The sequence below is a fragment of the Arvicanthis niloticus genome, chromosome 21, assembly GCF_011762505.2.
Source record: "Arvicanthis niloticus isolate mArvNil1 chromosome 21, mArvNil1.pat.X, whole genome shotgun sequence".
Taxonomy (NCBI): Eukaryota; Metazoa; Chordata; class Mammalia; order Rodentia; family Muridae; genus Arvicanthis; species Arvicanthis niloticus.
The window spans coordinates 19975709-19993974 of record NC_047678.1 but is presented as its reverse complement, the minus strand read 5'-3'; the positions used below and the strand labels follow the sequence as shown (position 1 = coordinate 19993974).

The window sequence follows — 18266 nt, the reverse complement described above, 5'->3', positions numbered from 1 at the left end:
ATCTCCCCAGCTCAGATCAGTGACTTCATAGTGATGGCCTGAAAGGAGCCTGCACACCACAGAAACTCTTAGCTCCGAGCTGACAGCTAAGCATGTACTACCACACCACAGATCTGTCATAAATATCTCGGGACACTGTTGCTCTTTCTGAATTCTTTTTCAACTGTGTTAGGATGAAAGTTGGAGACAAAAATGTCAACAACAACAACAACAACAACAAAAAACCCACCTATGTTTACATATGTTTGTATATATTGGGTAAATATCGAATTAAAAGCATTCCCAGCCTTGCCTGAGAAACTTACTCTCTGCTTTTATACTGAACAAGGCCTGAAAATGCAGAGCTTTGATGTCTCTCAATTTCACCAAATCCACAAAGCAAAACGGAAGCCTTGGTGGGGACAGCAAGATCTCTGGCTTGCTCTAGAAGAAGGGCATGGAGCAACCATTAGCTCACCTGAACTTCCATCTTTTCTCGAAGGGCCTGGAGCTCCTGGGCATGCTTGAGTCTCTCCTCTGACTCTTCATCCCGCAGAGACCCAAGGTGGGACTCGGTCATACTGTAGAACTGCAGCGCCTTCAGCTTCTGAAAAAGCCAAGAACTGTTTTATTAAATGAAGTCCTAGACATGGCGTTGGCTTTATACCTTACCCCAATTCAAAACCAGAAGAGTAAAACTCACAGCAACCAAGAGCCTCCCTGGTTTGTCCTCGCTACTACGATGTGCCTACAAACATCCACACAAATCAGCAGTCCCCTCCTGAGAGGGGTCCCGGGGCTCAGCCCCTGTACAGTAAAAGTAAGCACCCGTGGAAAACACAAACTCAAGTGTTAGTTCAATTTCAGTGAAATTCTGATGTCCCCAAACCCTGAACTTATCCAAGTGCTGGCCAGTTTCTTCCCAGGCCTGGAATAAGCTGAAAAGATCCACACTTAGGGCCCATGTGAGAACCTCTGACTCCCCAAGCCATGCCCTGAGGATTCCTACCTCTTATACACACACACACACACACACACACACACATACACACCAGAAACAGCTATTTTGTGCAGTGTTCAGAGCCATGTCACTTATAGCTACTGGTCCTTGAGTAAGCACTGTGACCAGAGGAGAAGGCTGGATCAAAGACAGAATCCCTTCCTACCTACCTTCTTGATAACTTTTCGTAGCCACTGCTTAAGCAATGCCAGGACCGGATGTTAATCGTGTCCCAGCAAGAGCATTTTGCTGGCAAATGCTTTAGTGGGGCTTGGATAACTGGGGGTTTCTGATGTCTCCTCTCTCAGTGCTATAGCACATCACACATCTGGCTCTTTGCACTACAGACCCCCATAGCCTGTTTTTCAATCCTCTAGCAGCTGCATCTACTCCATGTATCCTGACATTCTCTCTGCAGTCAGTCATGGCCATGAAGTAAGTGCTCAGACCTCTGTACCAGGCAAGCTGTGAGGAGAGATACTCTCACAATGTACTGAGGGCTCAGTGGCTCTCCTCAAGTCATGGTGTTGCCTCTGGTTTTGAAGACTATCTATCTCACCGTACTTTCCAGTCATTTTAAATAGAATCTTACTTTTCCTTCTGAGAATTCAAAAGAGACTGAGTTGACAAAATAATTATTGAATGATACAGAGAATCTTGTATCCAACCTGCTCCCTATACTTTAGTAACATAAAATAATAAAAACGGTTGAAGGGATTCAGGAGACATAGAAACACAACATGAATAATCTTACAGGCAGACAAACAATAAATAAATACAGTCCTAGGCTAGTCCAGTACGAGAAGAATGGGATCTGAGTCGGAACGGGAGCTGGTAAAGGAACATGCCCTCATTTTCTGAAACTCAAGATTTTCTAACCCAAAGTAATCCAGTGGCCCTTGATGAGGTGGTTTCTGAGCAATGACGTCTGCTTCAAACCAACAATACTCACAGATGCCTACTTAACAAGCAACATGTTTCCAAGTGTAGAGGCAGGGACATTTAAAATCAGGAACAATGTCTATAAGCTGCAGGTGAGCGCAGAAGGCCACACCATGGAGTGTCAGCTTGCCTTCCACAGAGCATCCCTAACCCAGCAGGGAGCACTATGATGGGAAAACTTGAATAATTATAGAAAAAAAAATAGAGAGAGAGACAGACAGACATAAACAGAGAGAGACAGAAACATACAGAGACAGAGACATATAGAGAGAGACACAGAGACACAGAAAGAGACATAGAGAGACAGAGACACAGACAGACAGGCAGACAGACATACACAGAGAGAGAACAAGCTCTCCTTTCCATCCCACTACATTCCCTCTTCACTTCCATCCCGGGTCCCAGGCTAGCCCTATGACAATTCCCCTAGGAACACTTGCCTGTGTGTATCTATCTTTAGGCAAAACATGGGATGGTGGCAAGAAAAACTGTTGACAATTCACTTTCAAAATTTCAAGAGATTCTCTTGATGTGAGGAGGACCAATCGGAGATAAATACATTTTAAAATGGTTTTTCCACCTGTGCATATAGGAAAAGAAACGACTCAGGGGTAACCATAACAAGGTCTCCCTGTATTAGCACTGAAAAGTGCAGCCAGCAGAAAACAGGACCTTGGAATTTTAAAAGCTATGTTCAAACGTCACCTCCATCCCTTATTAGCTGAGTGAACTTGTACAAATTACATGGTCTTGATTTCACCTGTGAAAAGGAATGTAATATACCTTCTTAAAACACAGTGTCATATGTGTACACATGCACACACACGCACATACACAACTAAATGGAACTTAGCCAGGCAAAGCGGGCGGCATAGAAAGTTTGATGTAATAAGTTTTTGTGGCTGGGCATAACGGTGCATGCTGTAATTCCAGCATGCACAAACACAAAGGCAAGAAGATTGCTGCGTGTCAGTTTGAGGCCAGCCTGGTTTACATAACAAGTCCTAGGCAAGCCAGGTTACAGAGACCCTGTCTGAAAAAAAAAAAAAAAAATGTTCTGCACAGAGGCAGGGAACAGTGGGTGCATCCAGTAAATGTTACCTATTCTACGAAACTCCCAGCGACCCCGCCAGAGTATCTGACGTATAGCCAGAATTCACCAGATATAAGTTGAGAGAAAAACATATTCATGTATGTTCTACCACATTTCTTGCCAATGATGAGAGCACTTTGTAAAACTAAGGCTAGTCTTCTAAAGAGTTCTAATTAAATGGCGGATAGTGTTACGTACTACATATGTGCTAATTTAAAGTTGTTACTAATCTATCGTACACAAAAGAAACTAAGGCACAGGGACGTAAAGTAACTCAGCAACTAGATCACACAGCAAGTGTGTGCCAGAGCAGTGTGGGCTTCCCTGGGCACGGGCCTCTGTTGTCCAACCATTTACTGTGTCAGCCCCAACAACACAAATAAGACCAGTGAGGACTAAGTAATGCATTCTGAGAGTGGGAGGAGGCCTCTGTGGGCAAAGTGCTTGTTGTACAGATGAAGACTCTGAGTCAGCCAGGCACAGTGATATAAATTATAATCTATCACCTGGCAGGCAGATGCAAGCTGGGTTTATAGTGACTTCCAAGATAGTGAAAGCTACATAGTGAAATACTGTCAAAAAACAAACAAACAAACAAACAAACAAAAACAAACAAACAAAAAAACCACTGGGATCAAATCATTAACACCTATTTAAAAGCTAGGCATGGAAGTGCATATTTGTAAAGCCAAGAATTAGAGCTGGAGACAAGCTGATCCCCAGGGCTAAGTGGCCAGCCACTTGAGTCAAAATGTGGTACTCACTACTCAGTAAGAGTCCATGTCTCAAAAACTAAGGTGGGGCATTTGAGTGTGGTGGTACATGTGTGTAACCCTAGTATTTGGAAGGCAGAGGCAGGTGGATCTCTTGATGGCAAGCCTGGTCTACATACTGAGTTCTGGGACAGCCAGGGTTATATAGAGAGATCCTATCTCTAAAAACAACAAATAAATATATAAATAAATAAATAAATAATAACCAACCTTAGGTGGGAGGTCTGGAAAGATGGCTCAGCTGGTAGGAGCACCTTCTGCTATTATAGAGGACCCAAGTTCAGTTCCCAGCACCCGCACGAGACAGCTCACCATAGCAGTAACTCCAGTTCTAGAGAATCTGATGGCCTCTTCCACAGGCACCCACACATATGTGTGAATACACACACACATACACACACACACACATTCTCTTTCTCTCTCTTGAAAATAAGTCTAATATAGAACTAAGGTACAGAAAGATGGTGGAAGACATGTCCATCTCTGGTCTCTTCATACATGTGCATGGGCAAACCCATCTACACATGCACACATACACACACACATGCATGCATTTGCATATACAAAATTAACTTTAAAGAACAAATAGGTTTGCAACAAACTAATTTTGAAAAGCTTTTTGTGGCGGGTACCTCTTCTAATGTAGAGTTCTGGTTGGCGACAGTTTTGAATTCATCCCGAAACAGCTGCTTCAGCTTGTCTATCTCCCCATAAAGCTTGCTGCGTTCTTTTTCTTTCCACTCATCGAACTTTCTTTTAGCTTCCATTTCCCTCTGACGAGCCATCTCTAATTCCTACCAAAAAATAAAACGCAGAATCATCCTCACTTCCACGGTATAGCAAACACTTACTGAGCACCAGCTAAGGCCTCCTACATATGCATAACACTATAGCAATCCAAAGAACATGCCACCCCAGCCGCTGCCATCCTAGCCTCTCCAGCCATTTCCCTGCACACTTACCTGGACCTGTCGCTGCCGCTCAGCCTCCCTCTGGGCTTCCAGCTCCGCTTGGGTCCACTTGAGCTTGGCCCGAAGGTCCTCCAGCACCTCCCCCAGTGGCTGCTCCTGCTTCTGCTTTCCTGGAGTATGCACAAGGATGAGTGAAAGGGGGAAGTCATTAGCACTAACGCAACAAAAATTGCCTAAGAACACATTTCCACAGTGCCGGGGAGATGGCTCAGTGATTAAGACCACTTGCTGCTCTTCCAGAAAGACTAAGTTTGGTTCCCAACATCCATGCTATGTGGCTCAATTCAGCCAAAAGGGATATGACTCTTGTGACCCTCTTGTGACCTCTGCGCGCACACACACAGGGCATATATACAAAGAAACTTACACATAGATAAAAACAAATCATAAAATAGAAAAAGAACACATTACCCTCTCCTCCTATTAAAACACTAAAAGACACACACAAAGATTTACATAAGAGGATGTTAATCCATCCTGTGCTACTTAGTAACGAAATTTTTGAGTTACCAGACATTCTGTACCACAGTGTGAAAGAAACTGATGGTTACATCATGAAATTCTGTTCAGTCATTAAAAATCATGTTTTCAAAGATGGTCTAGGGTTGGCAGTGCCTGGTATGCAGGAAGCCCTGCTTTTGAACCCCATTACTTCATAAGCCAGGCATAGTAGCACACACATATAATCCCAGTACCCAAGAACTGGAGGCAGAGAGCCAAGAGTTCAAGACTAGCTTCAGCTATACTAAGCAAGTTCAAGACTAACTCAAAAAAAAATAAATAAATAGAAATTATGATATACTCAAAAATGTTTTATATGCTTATAAATATATGCAGAAAAACATCAAAATAATAACTGCTGCAATAATGTCCATTGTTTTTAATCTTTCCTTTTTCTATATATCACTACATAGTTGTTTCCGTATCAAGGACATATTTTTACAAGAAAATAAGAAACCAATATTTAAGACATAGACTGTTTTCCTTAATAATCCCCAATACAGAACTATGAAGAGATAAATAATAAGTACACAGTTAAATGATACTGCTTTAAGTTGTGTGTGTGTGTGTGTGTGTGTGTCTGTCTGTCTGTCTAAGGACTGAACTTAGAGCTACATTGCATACAAGCAAGTCCTATATTACCAAGCTACATTTTATACTGTAAAAATAAATAAATAAATAAATGAATAAATAAATAAATAAGAGGATTACAAGATGGGAAATAACAATGTTTCCCTTAATGAAAATTTTATATTTATAGTATGTGGTTACTTCATTGTAACTACTATTATACTTCTGTTGAACTCAAAAGTACATATAACTATAAGGGCAACACAAAGCCTTATTACTCTTTCTGGAATCTGAAATGGTAAAATCAAATACAGTGGTTAAGTCATGATAAGCTCCAGTACACAGAACAGCCCAAAAACTGGTCCGACTGCTCCTTTGCCCCATTTATACAGCCAGCCTGAGACTGCTGCAGACCAGGCAGGGAGGCTGAAGGCCCTTCTGAGTCACTGCCTGCTCCACACACAGCGAAGGAACAACAAGTCAGAGGCAAAGTGCTGACCACTGTCATGGAAAGGAACAATGCTACAACTAAACCTACCTGTCTGATGCCTCTTGTCCCCTACACAGACAAAACTGCACAGGGCTCCAGGTGGGAGCTCTAAGAGGCTCTAAGAGCAGGTTCATGTGCATGGTCCCCACTCACCAAATCCTAGCCCAGCAGTTCCCAGATGAGCCCTGGACTCACCGACTTCTGCCACACCTGCATGCCTGCGTTGGATGTGGCCCCGGAGAAAGGTGGCATTCATGAACGTCTTGTCACACAAATGGCACTACACAGGAGAGAAGCAATTGGAAATGCCGGATTAGATCCCCTAGACAGCATGGAAGTTTCCTGTAGTGAAACTCTGCCTCCACAGGATCAATGGGCTGCCTCAGAAATAAAAAGAATTTAAAGGGTTGGGAGCATGTGAGACACTAGGTTCAATTCTAGGCACCACATAAAGAAAGAACGGTGGGAGTGGGAAGGGAAAGAAAACAGGAATCCTGATTTTTAGTAGAATATGAGGCCAATGAAAATAACCACCATGTGCCCCAGCCCCTATTACAACCGAATATAACCATGTCACTAAGTTCTAGTCACTATATATAAGCATTTCTAGAAGGTGACATTTTTTAAAAGTCCTAGTAGAGCACATACCTTTAATTGGAATAGTTAGAAGGCAGAGACAGGCAGATCTCTGTGAGTTTAAGGCCAGGTTGATATACATAACAAGTTCCAGGCTAGCCAGGGCTACATCCCGAGATCCAGTCTTTAAAAAAAAAAAAAAAAAAAAAAAAAAAAAGCTGGCAAGGGATGTAGCTCAGTGTTAGTGGGCTTGAAGAATGGAATCAGGCCATGAGACACGTAACAAGACTGGCAAGGCAAGAGATAAAGAACTGGGTCACTGGTAGCTGGCATTCCATACCAGTCCTGGGTTGCTTACAGCCAGCTTCTATATGAACTCTGCCATCGTTTGCAGTACAGTTGCAATAGATGGTGCCTGCACTGACTCTGCCCACTGGAGACTTAATGCAACAGAAATAAACCCTTAGTTAGGAGAAGAATATAAGTTGGGTGGAGCAGGGGACATTGTGCAAGTCATTTTACTGTCCTGCCTCACACTAATAGCCTTGCCGCCAAACTAGGAATCCCCTAAAAACCTAAATTTGCATGGACTGTAACCATGTTCTAGAGCCTGGCCAGGGTAGATGCCTCAGCCTCCTCTTCTGGTGCAGTGGAGTCATGAACTATGTCTGAACTACGAGGTAGGTTTTCTAAAGTGAGCCTGCCTCCATATACCTCACCACACACTTAGTCACCATCCACAATGCCTACACGCACACATGCCTTTACACAGTGCACCCTGCACGCCTACAGACTCTCCATCCTTATACACGTAACACACATGCCTTCCATACATACTCACATCCTTAGGCACATATACTACATATCCTGTACCCATTCACACATACATCACTACATACTGTCTTTATATGTACAGACAAACGTGCACATCCTTCGTGCCCTCAAAGACACACACCATAAATATATCTATTACACTCCTTAGCTGGGTCCATTGCGGTAAGTCAGTACAAGCACACATTATATAAGACGTATTCTACAGACCCAGATATTGTAGACCCTTCAAGCCTTTGTGTATACACATTCAACACCCCCACATGCACAGATACAAACGTCATATAAGTCACACCTTCACATACTACACACACATCCTCTCCATGCACAGGAGTGCTTGTACACACTTCCTATACACTCCTCTGACACACCCAGTCTACACTTACGTTGCATAGAACCCAATAAGAATCCTCAGACTCTCAGAATACCATCTTTAAAATCTGCTCCTAACTGATGAGAACGGCCTCCAGTCGTTTCCTGGTCCAAGGCAGTACCACTCAGCTGGCCTGGTGCCTGAGGTGTACAGCCCAGGCTCCCCTCCGCAAAGAGTCCTCACCGTGTGGTAGCTGTGGGCACCTGTCTGCAGAAGCAGCTGCTGCAGGGTACTGATCATCTTTCGCCTACGCCGGCTCTCCTCCCGAACGCCCTTGAGCTCATCAGCCTGGCGCCCCAGCTCCTGCTGGCCACGCTGCTGCTGGCCCAGGCTGGCCTGCAGCCGTGCTTCCAGCTGCGCCACACTGGTACTCAGGCAGTCCTGGCAATGCAGCAGGTACTCAATGATGAGCTGTGCCAGGCGCAGCACCTTGAGCAGCACTGGGTCCACAGGCTGCCTACAGTGGTTGCACACCTCTCCGTCCAAGTTACAGAAGGTGACGCCGGCAATGTTCTCCTGCAGAGTGGCCACGTCCAGCTCCCGGGCCACACGGTCCACGTCCACAGCACTGATGCGTCTCCAGTCTATGCTTTCACGGCGAGGCTGGAACTTGAAGGTGGGAAGTGTGTAGGCCCCGGATAGCGGGCCACTAAGGCCATCAGCAGTGGCTGCTGGGTACTGCATGGGCAGGAGAGGCTCTGGGCTGACCACCGGGGTGGAATGCCACCAAGGCCACTGGCCAAGAAGCTGAAAGAGGACCTGGAAAATGGAAGAGTCCAAGTTACATAAAGTTCAAATGGTTGTACCTTCCATATACCCGCTCAGCAAAACCTTAAAGGAGGCCACAGTGAGGTGTCTGTAGAACAGCGTTTTAGTAAGATGCACTGACTATGTCAACATGGCTACAGTGTGGGAAGGAAAGGTGAGCCTTCCCTTGTACAGAAACATATCTAAATCCTCTGCCTTGGACAAATCTCTTCCTCTTAAAACTCCTCAGTCTGTGGAGGAGCAAGCAGGAGTTCACTTGGAAGAACTGTGGTGAGGAAGGGAGCTCATGACACGCACAGTCTAGTGCCTACATGTGATGGGTCCTCGGGAACCCCCTACAGAGCAACTGTGGTAGCACCTGACAAAGAATTCTGTCAAATGTGTGAGAGGATTTTTCTGCAACCCTATAGTTACTTGGGATAAAGCCCAACGACTCTCCAGGAATGGCAGAGCCACTAATGACCACAGCAGTACCTTCTGGTATACCCCAGGCTAGTAGAACATGTGTGGACTACATTTCCCAGCATCCCCCTGCAGCCAAGTGTGATCATGTGACTAAATTAGGTTTTGTGGATTGTAACTGAAACACTGTCCAGCCCAGCCAAGAGGGACTTAAGAAAGCTGCTATGTCTCTACATAAATTGTGCTCAGCCTATGCTGGACCTGTGTTTGTTATTGTTTTTTCCCCTGTATTGTGGATTACACACAGAGCCTTATTCATGATAGGCAAATCCTCTAATTGGGAGCTTCATTCCAAGCCCATTAATAGGTTAGAGCAGTGCTTTTCAACCTGTTGGTCGTGATCCCTTTAAGGGTCACATATCAGACATCCTGAACATCAGATATTCACATTACAATTCATAACTGTAGCAAAATTATAGTTATGAAGTAGCAATAAAATAATTTTATAATTTTATGTTTGGGAGGTCACCACAACATGAGGAACTATATTAAGGGGTTACAGCATTAAGAAGGTTGGGAACCACTGGGCTAGAGAAAAGAGCTTTGTTTTGTTGTTGTTGTTGTTGTTGTTGTTGTTGCCAAAAGACCCATATTCTATTTCCTGTACTCTTGGTAGATGTGTTTGGTAGCTTTGGGTCAAACTGCCACAAGCTAGAATCATCTGAGAGTAAGGAAACACAATTAAGAAAATGTCTCCACAAGATCGTCTGGAGGCAAGCCTGTGGGGCATTTTCCTAATTAGTGATTGATGTAGAAGTCGCCTACTTTGGGCGGTGCGACTTCTGGACACACGGTCCTGGAGTGTATAAGAAAACAAACTGGGCAAGCCATAGGCGCAAGCCAGTAAGCGGAGTTCCTCCAAGAATAGTTTTTGCCCTGCAGAATGAGTCTAAGATGAGAAAAGGTCCACACCTCCCCATTTATCAAGTTCGACCCAGCCTGTGTCATCCCGTCACTTAAACTCAATCCAAAGGCAGAGAAGAAAAGTGTCTTTGTTTATCTTCCTTGTCAATTTGACTGGGATTGGAGTCACCTAGGAGACGCACCTCTCAGCTCATCTATGAGGGTGTTTCCAGAGAGGGGAAGAATTATCCCAGGAGGGAAGCCCACTTGGATGTGGGTCCATCCCATACCCTGGAGTCCCAGACTGAGTAGGGCATCCTGACTCTGGAAATGGTGGTTAGCTACCTCACACAGCAACCACCATGTCCCTCACCAGCATATTTCTTTCAGTTGTCAGCCAAAAGAGACCCTCGCTTTCTTAAATTGCTCTTGTCAGCTATTTATTACAACAGCAAGAAAATTAACAACATACAAAGGTCACAAAACTCACAAAAAAAAAAAAAAAAAAAAAAAAAAAAAAAAAAGCCTTGAAGAAGCAGTGGGTCTAGGTGGGCCGAGGAGGAGGAAAAGAAAGGAAAGACAGTGGCAATGGCCAACCAGGCCAGCTCTACCTGCTTCCCAGGGACTATGAGAAGGAGTCAGGGGCGGGGGAGGGGCTCAGAGGTAACACTGGCATGCTGCATGCAATCTCTAAGTATGGATTTACAAATAGAGAGGGTACTGTTATCCCAATTCCACAAACCAAACTGGAATCTGGATGGGGAGTATGGTCTTCTCCCACCAGGGAGACCAGAGCTGAACCACAGCTAAGCATGCACCAGCCTCCAAAGTTTGTAGACCTGAACTATTCAGCTGTAATAAGGTTCTCCTCTTAGAAGATTTGCTTTGACCAGAGGCTCATCCCTTTTCCCTTAAGCCTCTAATTCATCCACTCATAAAAATCTCCCTTTTTACTGTATCCCTGTTTGGACTTAGCCCAGCTGTTAGTGTTGTAGGTACTGTGTGATGTATTAACCACATCCCCGCTTTGAAGTTCAACGTGGCTCCTTCTGCCACGGAGCCACGGTACTGTCTGCAGACCTCTTTGGATGCTCCTCAGAATGGCCACAGGCTGCCCTGAGCCTAGCTTTTCCGTTTGCATCCCTCTCCTTCCTTTCTCAAGACACTCCTCCCAGAACGACACCATCTAGCATAAGCATGCCGCGGGATCACCAGAAGACAAGTACATTGATCTACCCCGATCAATGTGTCAGGTAGCAGACGGAACAGAAGTTAGCTGACGCGGCACTCACCATGCCTTGCTCCAGGTTGCAGCCTCACCACCGGAGCCTCAGAGACAGTTGCTCCCAACAAGCCATGCCTCTGACAACAGCAGGTAACCAGGCAGGCTGCATACAAGGGTAATAGGACACCCACTTCCTGCCCTCATGGGCCTGAGAACCTCACTCTTTAACTATTTAAGCGTTGGCCTCCAGTGTGTGCCAGCCATTCTCTCTCTAATGATAAGGCCACAAATCTCCATCAGCAGCTCCCTCCACTCTCCCCCAGCCTTCCCGTTCAGCAATGACTATTCTTTCTCCTTTCCTTTAAGACAGGGGTTCAGGTCCTCCCTGACATTCATCCCCTGTTCACCAATGGACCATTTCTCACTGTAATCTCCTGAGGATGAGATCATATACCCAGTGCTTCAGCTACTCTGGGCCTGCTCTTGACTGAGCCTTGGCTATCCCCAAATTTCTTTGCTCAGATCCTTTCCGCCTCTTAAGACTTTTGGACCCAACTCTGAGTCTAAACTGCTTATATTTCAAACTCAACTTCCAACAGTGCCTAGAAAGTAGCATTAAACACGTGAAGTGCCAGGTAGGACAGAAGCCTCAGCCCATGCCCGATGACAGACTGATTCTTGCCTTTCTGTCTAGGCCTCAGTAAAGCCGCAATTCTGAGTCCTCTGCTTCCTTGGCCAGTGGCAGTAGCATCTCCAAGAATGAGTTAGAACCCAGAACCAGGGCTGGAAGGCAGTACAGTTGGTAAAGTGGCTGCCCCTAGAGGCATGAAGGCCTGCATTTCCATTCCCTAGAACCCACATAAAAGCCAAGCACAATGGCACCTGCATGTAACCCTAGCTAGCTAGCATGTAGCACTAGCTAGGGGACGAACACAAGATGATCCCTGGAATGCAATGGCCGGCCAATCTAGCCAATTAGTGAGCTCTGGGTTCAGCAAGAGACCCTATCTCAAATAATCAAGGTGGAGAGCCCACAAGACCATTCATCAGAGAAAGTATATACCACATAATTCTGATGACCTGTGCTATATCCCTGGGACCCCATGAAGGTGGGAGGAGAGAACTCCTCTGACCTTCAAATGCATGCCATACCCCCTCCCCTATATTACACACACACACACACACACACACACCAACAAACACCAAGGCAGAGAGCAGTAGAAGAAAACACCCTCTGCAGTAGAGTGCTAAGGATTATGGCAATGGGGAGTGTTTCTCAAAACAATTCCCAGGGACTAGAAGGATGGCTCAGTAGTTAAGAGAACTGGCTGCTCTTACAGAGGACCCAGGTTCGAGTACAACATTCACATGACAGCTTACAGCTGTCTATAACTCCAGCTCCCGGGACTCTGAAACCCTCTTCTATCCTCTGCAGAATGTAGTACTTATACAGACATGCAGGCAAACACTCGTACACATACAATAAACATGTATTTTAAAAGAACAGCTCCTAAAGAGCTGCCATCACATTCTGAGTCACAGAGGAAAAAAAAAAATGTTTGCCCAAGGTTCAGAAGCTGGATTCAAACCCAAGCAACACAACTTCTGGCTCCTGGGCTGTCAGCCACTGTTTCTGCGACCCCTCAGTATAGATGCCCCCTGGTGTTTCCTTCTGATCCTACTCAAGATGGACACGGGCCTCAAAGCTCTGTTCATCTTGACTGTCACCAGAGTCCCAATTTCCTGGCTCTTCTCTGGGATCCCAGAGCACGGAGCATGTCAGCAAATGATTCCCAAGCCTTAGCAAAGAGTCAGGCACCATGGCCAGCATTCAGTACGGATGGGAATGCCACACAATGGTGCCTGTCATTATGAAGGAATAGCAAGCAGGGAGGGAAGGAGGAAGAAAAAAATAAAAGGGAAAAAGACAACATGGCTGATCTCCATCTACTGTTCTAAGGTTTTACGCACGGCATCCCATTCACTCCCCGCAGCATCCCAGTGCACCCAGGAAGAAGCTGGGAGAGTAAATCAGGAAGGGAACGGTTCTCTCACAATCACCGAATTACAGTGTCTGGCTCTAGAGTTCATTCTCTGAGAAGACAGAGCATATGCAGAACTTATGCTGCAGACTGGTAAGCGCCAGGGTGGGATCCAGGGAGGGGGGTCTACACCAAGACATAGCCATGCCCTTCCTTCCCTCTGCTCCCCCATGTCTGAGGTTGTCAGGGGCTGCACAACGCCTTATTCTCGTCTATCAAGTCTCAGTCTCCAGCCTATTTCCTGGTGACTATTAAACTCAACAAAACTGCCAAAATCTTACACCATCTGCCTCAAAATTCCATGTTCTTGGAATTCTGGGGAAATGAGGCTAGGACAGCCAAGAGCTAGAATCAACAGGAGTTAGTCAACTTTCATTTGGACTCGCTACAGGGAAATGTAGTCCCAGAGACATGTCTGACATGATTCACTCACAGATTAACCCCACTGGCTCTCGTGAGTGGGCTCAGGCATGTCAGAGAGGCCTTCCAGTGCCCAGCGTGCCTGTCAAGATCAGGCCTCACAGCTTGCTCTCCTAGTGTCCACAAACCTTCCTTTTTCACACCCTCAGCAAACCTCATAAATACTGTGAGGGGAAACCTCACTCCACTTGCGTAAGGCTCTACTCTGAAGTAGAGTTCTCAGCTCATGAGGTCTTACTGCACCCCCACAAGTATCAGTCCTATCTTCTCTGGTTCTTTAGAGGTCTGGTTCCTAGACGTCTGGGGCTTCCGGCTTCAAAGGGCAGACTAGGAGGGTAGGAATTCCTCTAGATGGTGATCTGATGAGAGCAGCTATCATTTATCAAGCACCTACATGCCAGGCGCAGCACCAGACTTCAGAGGTGCTATTTCTGTCTGACTCCCCAAATCCGAGTCCTCCCAACAATGGCAGAGGCAGCATAGGAATGATACAAGATTGTTTCATTGTGGAAATACAATACCTGAGATTTCTCTAGCAGAATGGAAGGACTGCCAGGGTTCACGGCAAATCATGACAGGGTCAGTGCTGGAGACCATGAATCCTCAAGTTCTCTCTCGGCTACAAAGCTGGCTTCCTAGGCAGAAGACAAAGCACATGAGCGTGTTGCTGGTTACCAAGAAACCAAGCACCCCAGGGGCAGGAATTCGAGCTTCTCCAGACTGAGTTATCAGCAGACTGATTTCCCACATCTGGGACTAGAAACACAAGGCAGTGATGATTCACCCGCATTGGGAAAGCTGGGACTGTGTTACCTGCCTCTACAGGTTTTGATGGGGTCCAGGGAAACTCCCTAATCCTTCCTTACTCTGATGACTTGGCAATTCAAACAGAGCTTTGTGCTAGTGTTTCAAGCTTCCTCCATTGTTGAGAACATTCATTTCCCCCTGCAGCAATTCCACACTCCGTGTTTAAAAAAAAAAAAAGTGGCAGTGTTTACTACCTCCCAAGTCACCAGCTCCATGGGGAAACAGATCCTGGAAGCTGCATGGATCTTCTGCTTACCTGAATTCTGCCAAAGATAATACTGTCCAAACATCTGGGGCTTTGGTTTGGTTTTTTTCCTCTCTCTCATTTAAATTGCATCTCCACGTCTTACTGTCTCTTTTTCTTCCTCAAAAATGAAACTAAGAGGAAAGTTTGGAAGGTGCCAGGCTTCTGAGGGACTATGGGCAATCATTTACAAACTTGTCCCGGCGGCTTCCATGGTACCTTCACAGTGCCTGCCCTGGGGAACTCCTGGCTTGTCATTAGAGCTAATTGTCAGGGCTGCCAAGGAAACCTTCCCACAGTTTGCAAACAGGCTCTACACACAGCAGAGCCAAGGGAGCACTGGAGCCCCTAATGGAAAGGAGAAGAAGGATCTGGAATTCTCCGGAAGACTTCTTTTACAGACCCTGGTCTCGCCCTTAGGGCTTCTTGTTTTATTAAATAAATGTTTTTAAAAAGTAAAAAAAGGAGAATCCATTTCTACTCTTAACTGTCTAGTCTAAGGGCTGCGTCCGCTCTCAGAACTTCCACATAGCAAGAGAGAGATTCACACTCCACGGCCCACTCTGCCTAGCGACTTTAAAACAGTTTCCTCTTAACTTGCTTGTTGGTGTGGACGTGCTGGTAGGGACCTAATGCAGGGCCTCACTAAGTATGAGCTCTACCACTGAGCTACAACTCCAGCTCCAAGGACTTACGTGACCCCTGGTAGGCCAACCATATTCCAGGGCAGGCCTTACACACAGAGTGGTAGGACAGCTGGGCGGTGGTGGTGATTGTCTTTAATCCCAGCACTCAAGGCAGAAGCAGGTGGGTCTCTGTGAGTTCCAAGCCATCAAAAAACAAACAAAAACAAAAAAGAAAGAAAAAGAAAACTGGGACAAGAAAACTGGACTGGGGGAAGGAGTCTCAAAGTTGGGGGTGGGGGTGAGGGCAGGAGGAGGAGGAGGTATGATCAGAATACATATGAGGAATTCTCAAAGAATTTTCAAAAATGTATAAAAGCTTATTATGAATTAGTGTCACAATTTTTTTTCTTTAAAACAACAATGGAGGTGGGCTTTGACTGGTGGCTCCTGGGAGTATCTTAGGCCTAGCATGACCTATTATCCCCAGGCACAGAAGTGTCAAAACAAAAACAAACAAACAAACAAAAACCCTGCTTCACATTGGAAAGAAAATTGACAGGCTATACAGTGTTTCTTGTCTATTAAAGGGCTGTTGCTTCCTAACAGAGCTTCTCCATCTTTATTCCGGGCCAGACCTCTCACTACAATCACCAGGCAAGTGATTAGCTTGTGGTAAGAGGTAAGTGGTTGGCTAGCCCTGCTGGCCACAACTGCCCCTCTCTGCAAAGTGACCACAGGATATTCAGAACTGCCTACCAAGTACTCCCCTTCTCCTCTTAGTGTTCTGAGTGGCACAAATGACCTTCTGAGAAAAGTTCAGCTCCCAACTGCACAAGGTTTCTGCTCCCAACTTAAGGCACGTATCTGAAACAGTAGTTCTCAACCTGTGGGTCGCGACCCCGTATTTTTTTACATCTGATATTTACACTAAAAATACATAACAGAAACAAAATTACAGTTACGAAGTAGCAATAAAATAATTTTATGGTTGGGGGGGTCACCACAACATGAACTGTATTAATGGCCTGCAGCATAAGGAAGGTTCTGTACTGATCTAAAACCATTTCCACAGGAGGGAGCAGACCCTTGGTGTAGACAGACAGACAGATAACCTTCTCTAAGCAGGGTTTTACCTGCCAGACCACACTTTAAGCCTGCAGCATAAGGAAAGTTCTGTACTTTACTGATCTAAAACAATTTCCACAGGAGGAAGCAGACCCTTGGTGCAGACAGACAGACAGACAGACCTTCTCTAAGCAGGGTTTTCACCTGCCAGACCACACCTTGGGGAAGGAAGAAGGAAGCAACCACCTTGATGAACACTTACTGACGGATGGAAGAGCAGGCTTAGAACATCTCACACTCCCTAGGCCTCTCCTAACTGGTAGAAATCAATTCCTGGACACATGGCCAGGATAGCACCAGCCCTGGGCCTTTCAGGACCCTTGTGAAGACAGTCCTACCAGGCCCTGTCCTCTGCTCCTGCCTCGTACACTCTTGTCCCATGGACTTCTAATCACATCCACCCCTAGTGCTGTGCTCCTGTTAAACTTCAGCCCGGGACCGGAAGCGGAGGAACCTAGGAACGCCAATCTTTATTTAAAAATCATCTTGTTAGTAACCGAACCCCACTTCCCTACAGAACAGATCTTAGTCACTTAGGTCGCTTTCTTGTTTTCAAAAACTGCATTCCCAAGACCACCCTACTGAAAAAGCCAAGGGTTGGATGTCAGACATCCCCCATTCCGCGCCTCCGTGCCTCCAAGCATGCGAGTTCTTTCCCCCCGCAGGGTACCTCAGTCCTGAACAATCGGAGGCCCCTGGGATGGAGGCACAGGGAGCCGGACGTCGTGAGACACCCTCCCCTCGGCCACGCAGCTCGGCTCCTAGCTTGGCGACCTCAGCCGCTAATGTTTAACCTGCGCGTGCAGCGGCCAAGTAGCTCGACCTGGACCCGCGCTCCCTCCCGCGGCTCCCGGCTGGATTCCAGGCATAGTTTTCCGGGGAGGCCTGGGTCAGTCTTGGGGGTCAGCTGGAGCAGGGGCTGGTGACTGGAGGTCTTGGGGACTGCCACGTCCCGACTCACCCCATCTGCAGGTCCAGACTCATTCCATCTGCAGTGCAGCCCGGGGATGCTGCCAGCCACGCGGACCCAACCTCTCTCCCCGCCAGTAGCTCAGGCCTGGGGTCTGCGGTGCTTCCCACCCCCACCCCTACCCCAACCCATCCACCCACAGCAGAGGCGGAGCCTCTCCCCAGCGCCCGGGAACAGCTATTTTTAGAGCTGCAAGGGATGGGGGCGGGAAGAAGGGAGTGCTTCTTTGAATCCGTTAAGGAAATAAAGCATCCAAGTTCCCAGGCCTTGATGAGTGGCAGGACAGACTCTGTTGCCATCCCTTCACTCTACATCTCGCCGGTGGCAGCATGCAGTCATTGTCTGCAAGCCCGCAAAACTAAAGGAATTTGACTTGAGCCCACGTTAAGAGACCCATAGGTGTACTCCGATTTGATCAGATGGCAATCATCTTCCAGATCCCTTATCCAAAGCCCAGGCAGAGTTGGGGGTATTATTTTCTCCTAATTATAAGTCCCTGCTTCCTTCTCCTTGGGAGTCTCATCTCATGACTTTAAGTTCAGGGAGGTTTTGTTGTATCTTCGGGCCTTTCTGTCACCACAGCCTCAATATGGCCAAGCTCTGCATCTCGGGACAGCAAAATCAAAAGTGCTGGG

The 18266-nt window shown here is 46.4% G+C and overlaps 1 protein-coding gene across 7 annotated transcripts in view; it reads right to left on the bottom strand.

The window, feature by feature from the left end:
- The window catches only part of Dzip1l (DAZ interacting zinc finger protein 1 like), a 37096-nt gene extending 19341 nt beyond the window's left edge, over nt 1-17755 (bottom strand). For 2 of the 7 annotated variants that reach the window (XM_076918001.1, XM_076918002.1), the window contains exons 1-6: nt 11465-11537; nt 8283-8858; nt 6515-6599; nt 4750-4868; nt 4420-4581; nt 458-586 (exon numbers count right to left, since the gene is read on the bottom strand). In XM_076918001.1, the coding sequence (XP_076774116.1) occupies nt 458-586; nt 4420-4581; nt 4750-4868; nt 6515-6599; nt 8283-8858; nt 11465-11467 (1074 nt within the window). In that variant the 5' untranslated portion in view covers nt 11468-11537. Of the gene's footprint in view, nt 1-457; nt 587-4419; nt 4582-4749; nt 4869-6514; nt 6600-8282; nt 8859-11464; nt 11538-14380; nt 14495-14672; nt 14772-14922; nt 15062-17331; nt 17422-17622 lie in introns of those variants that run through there. The other 5 variants (XM_034484656.2, XM_034484654.2, XM_034484655.2 and 2 more) reach the window with 5 other exon arrangements.
- Nucleotides 17756-18266: the final 511 nt, after the last annotated feature.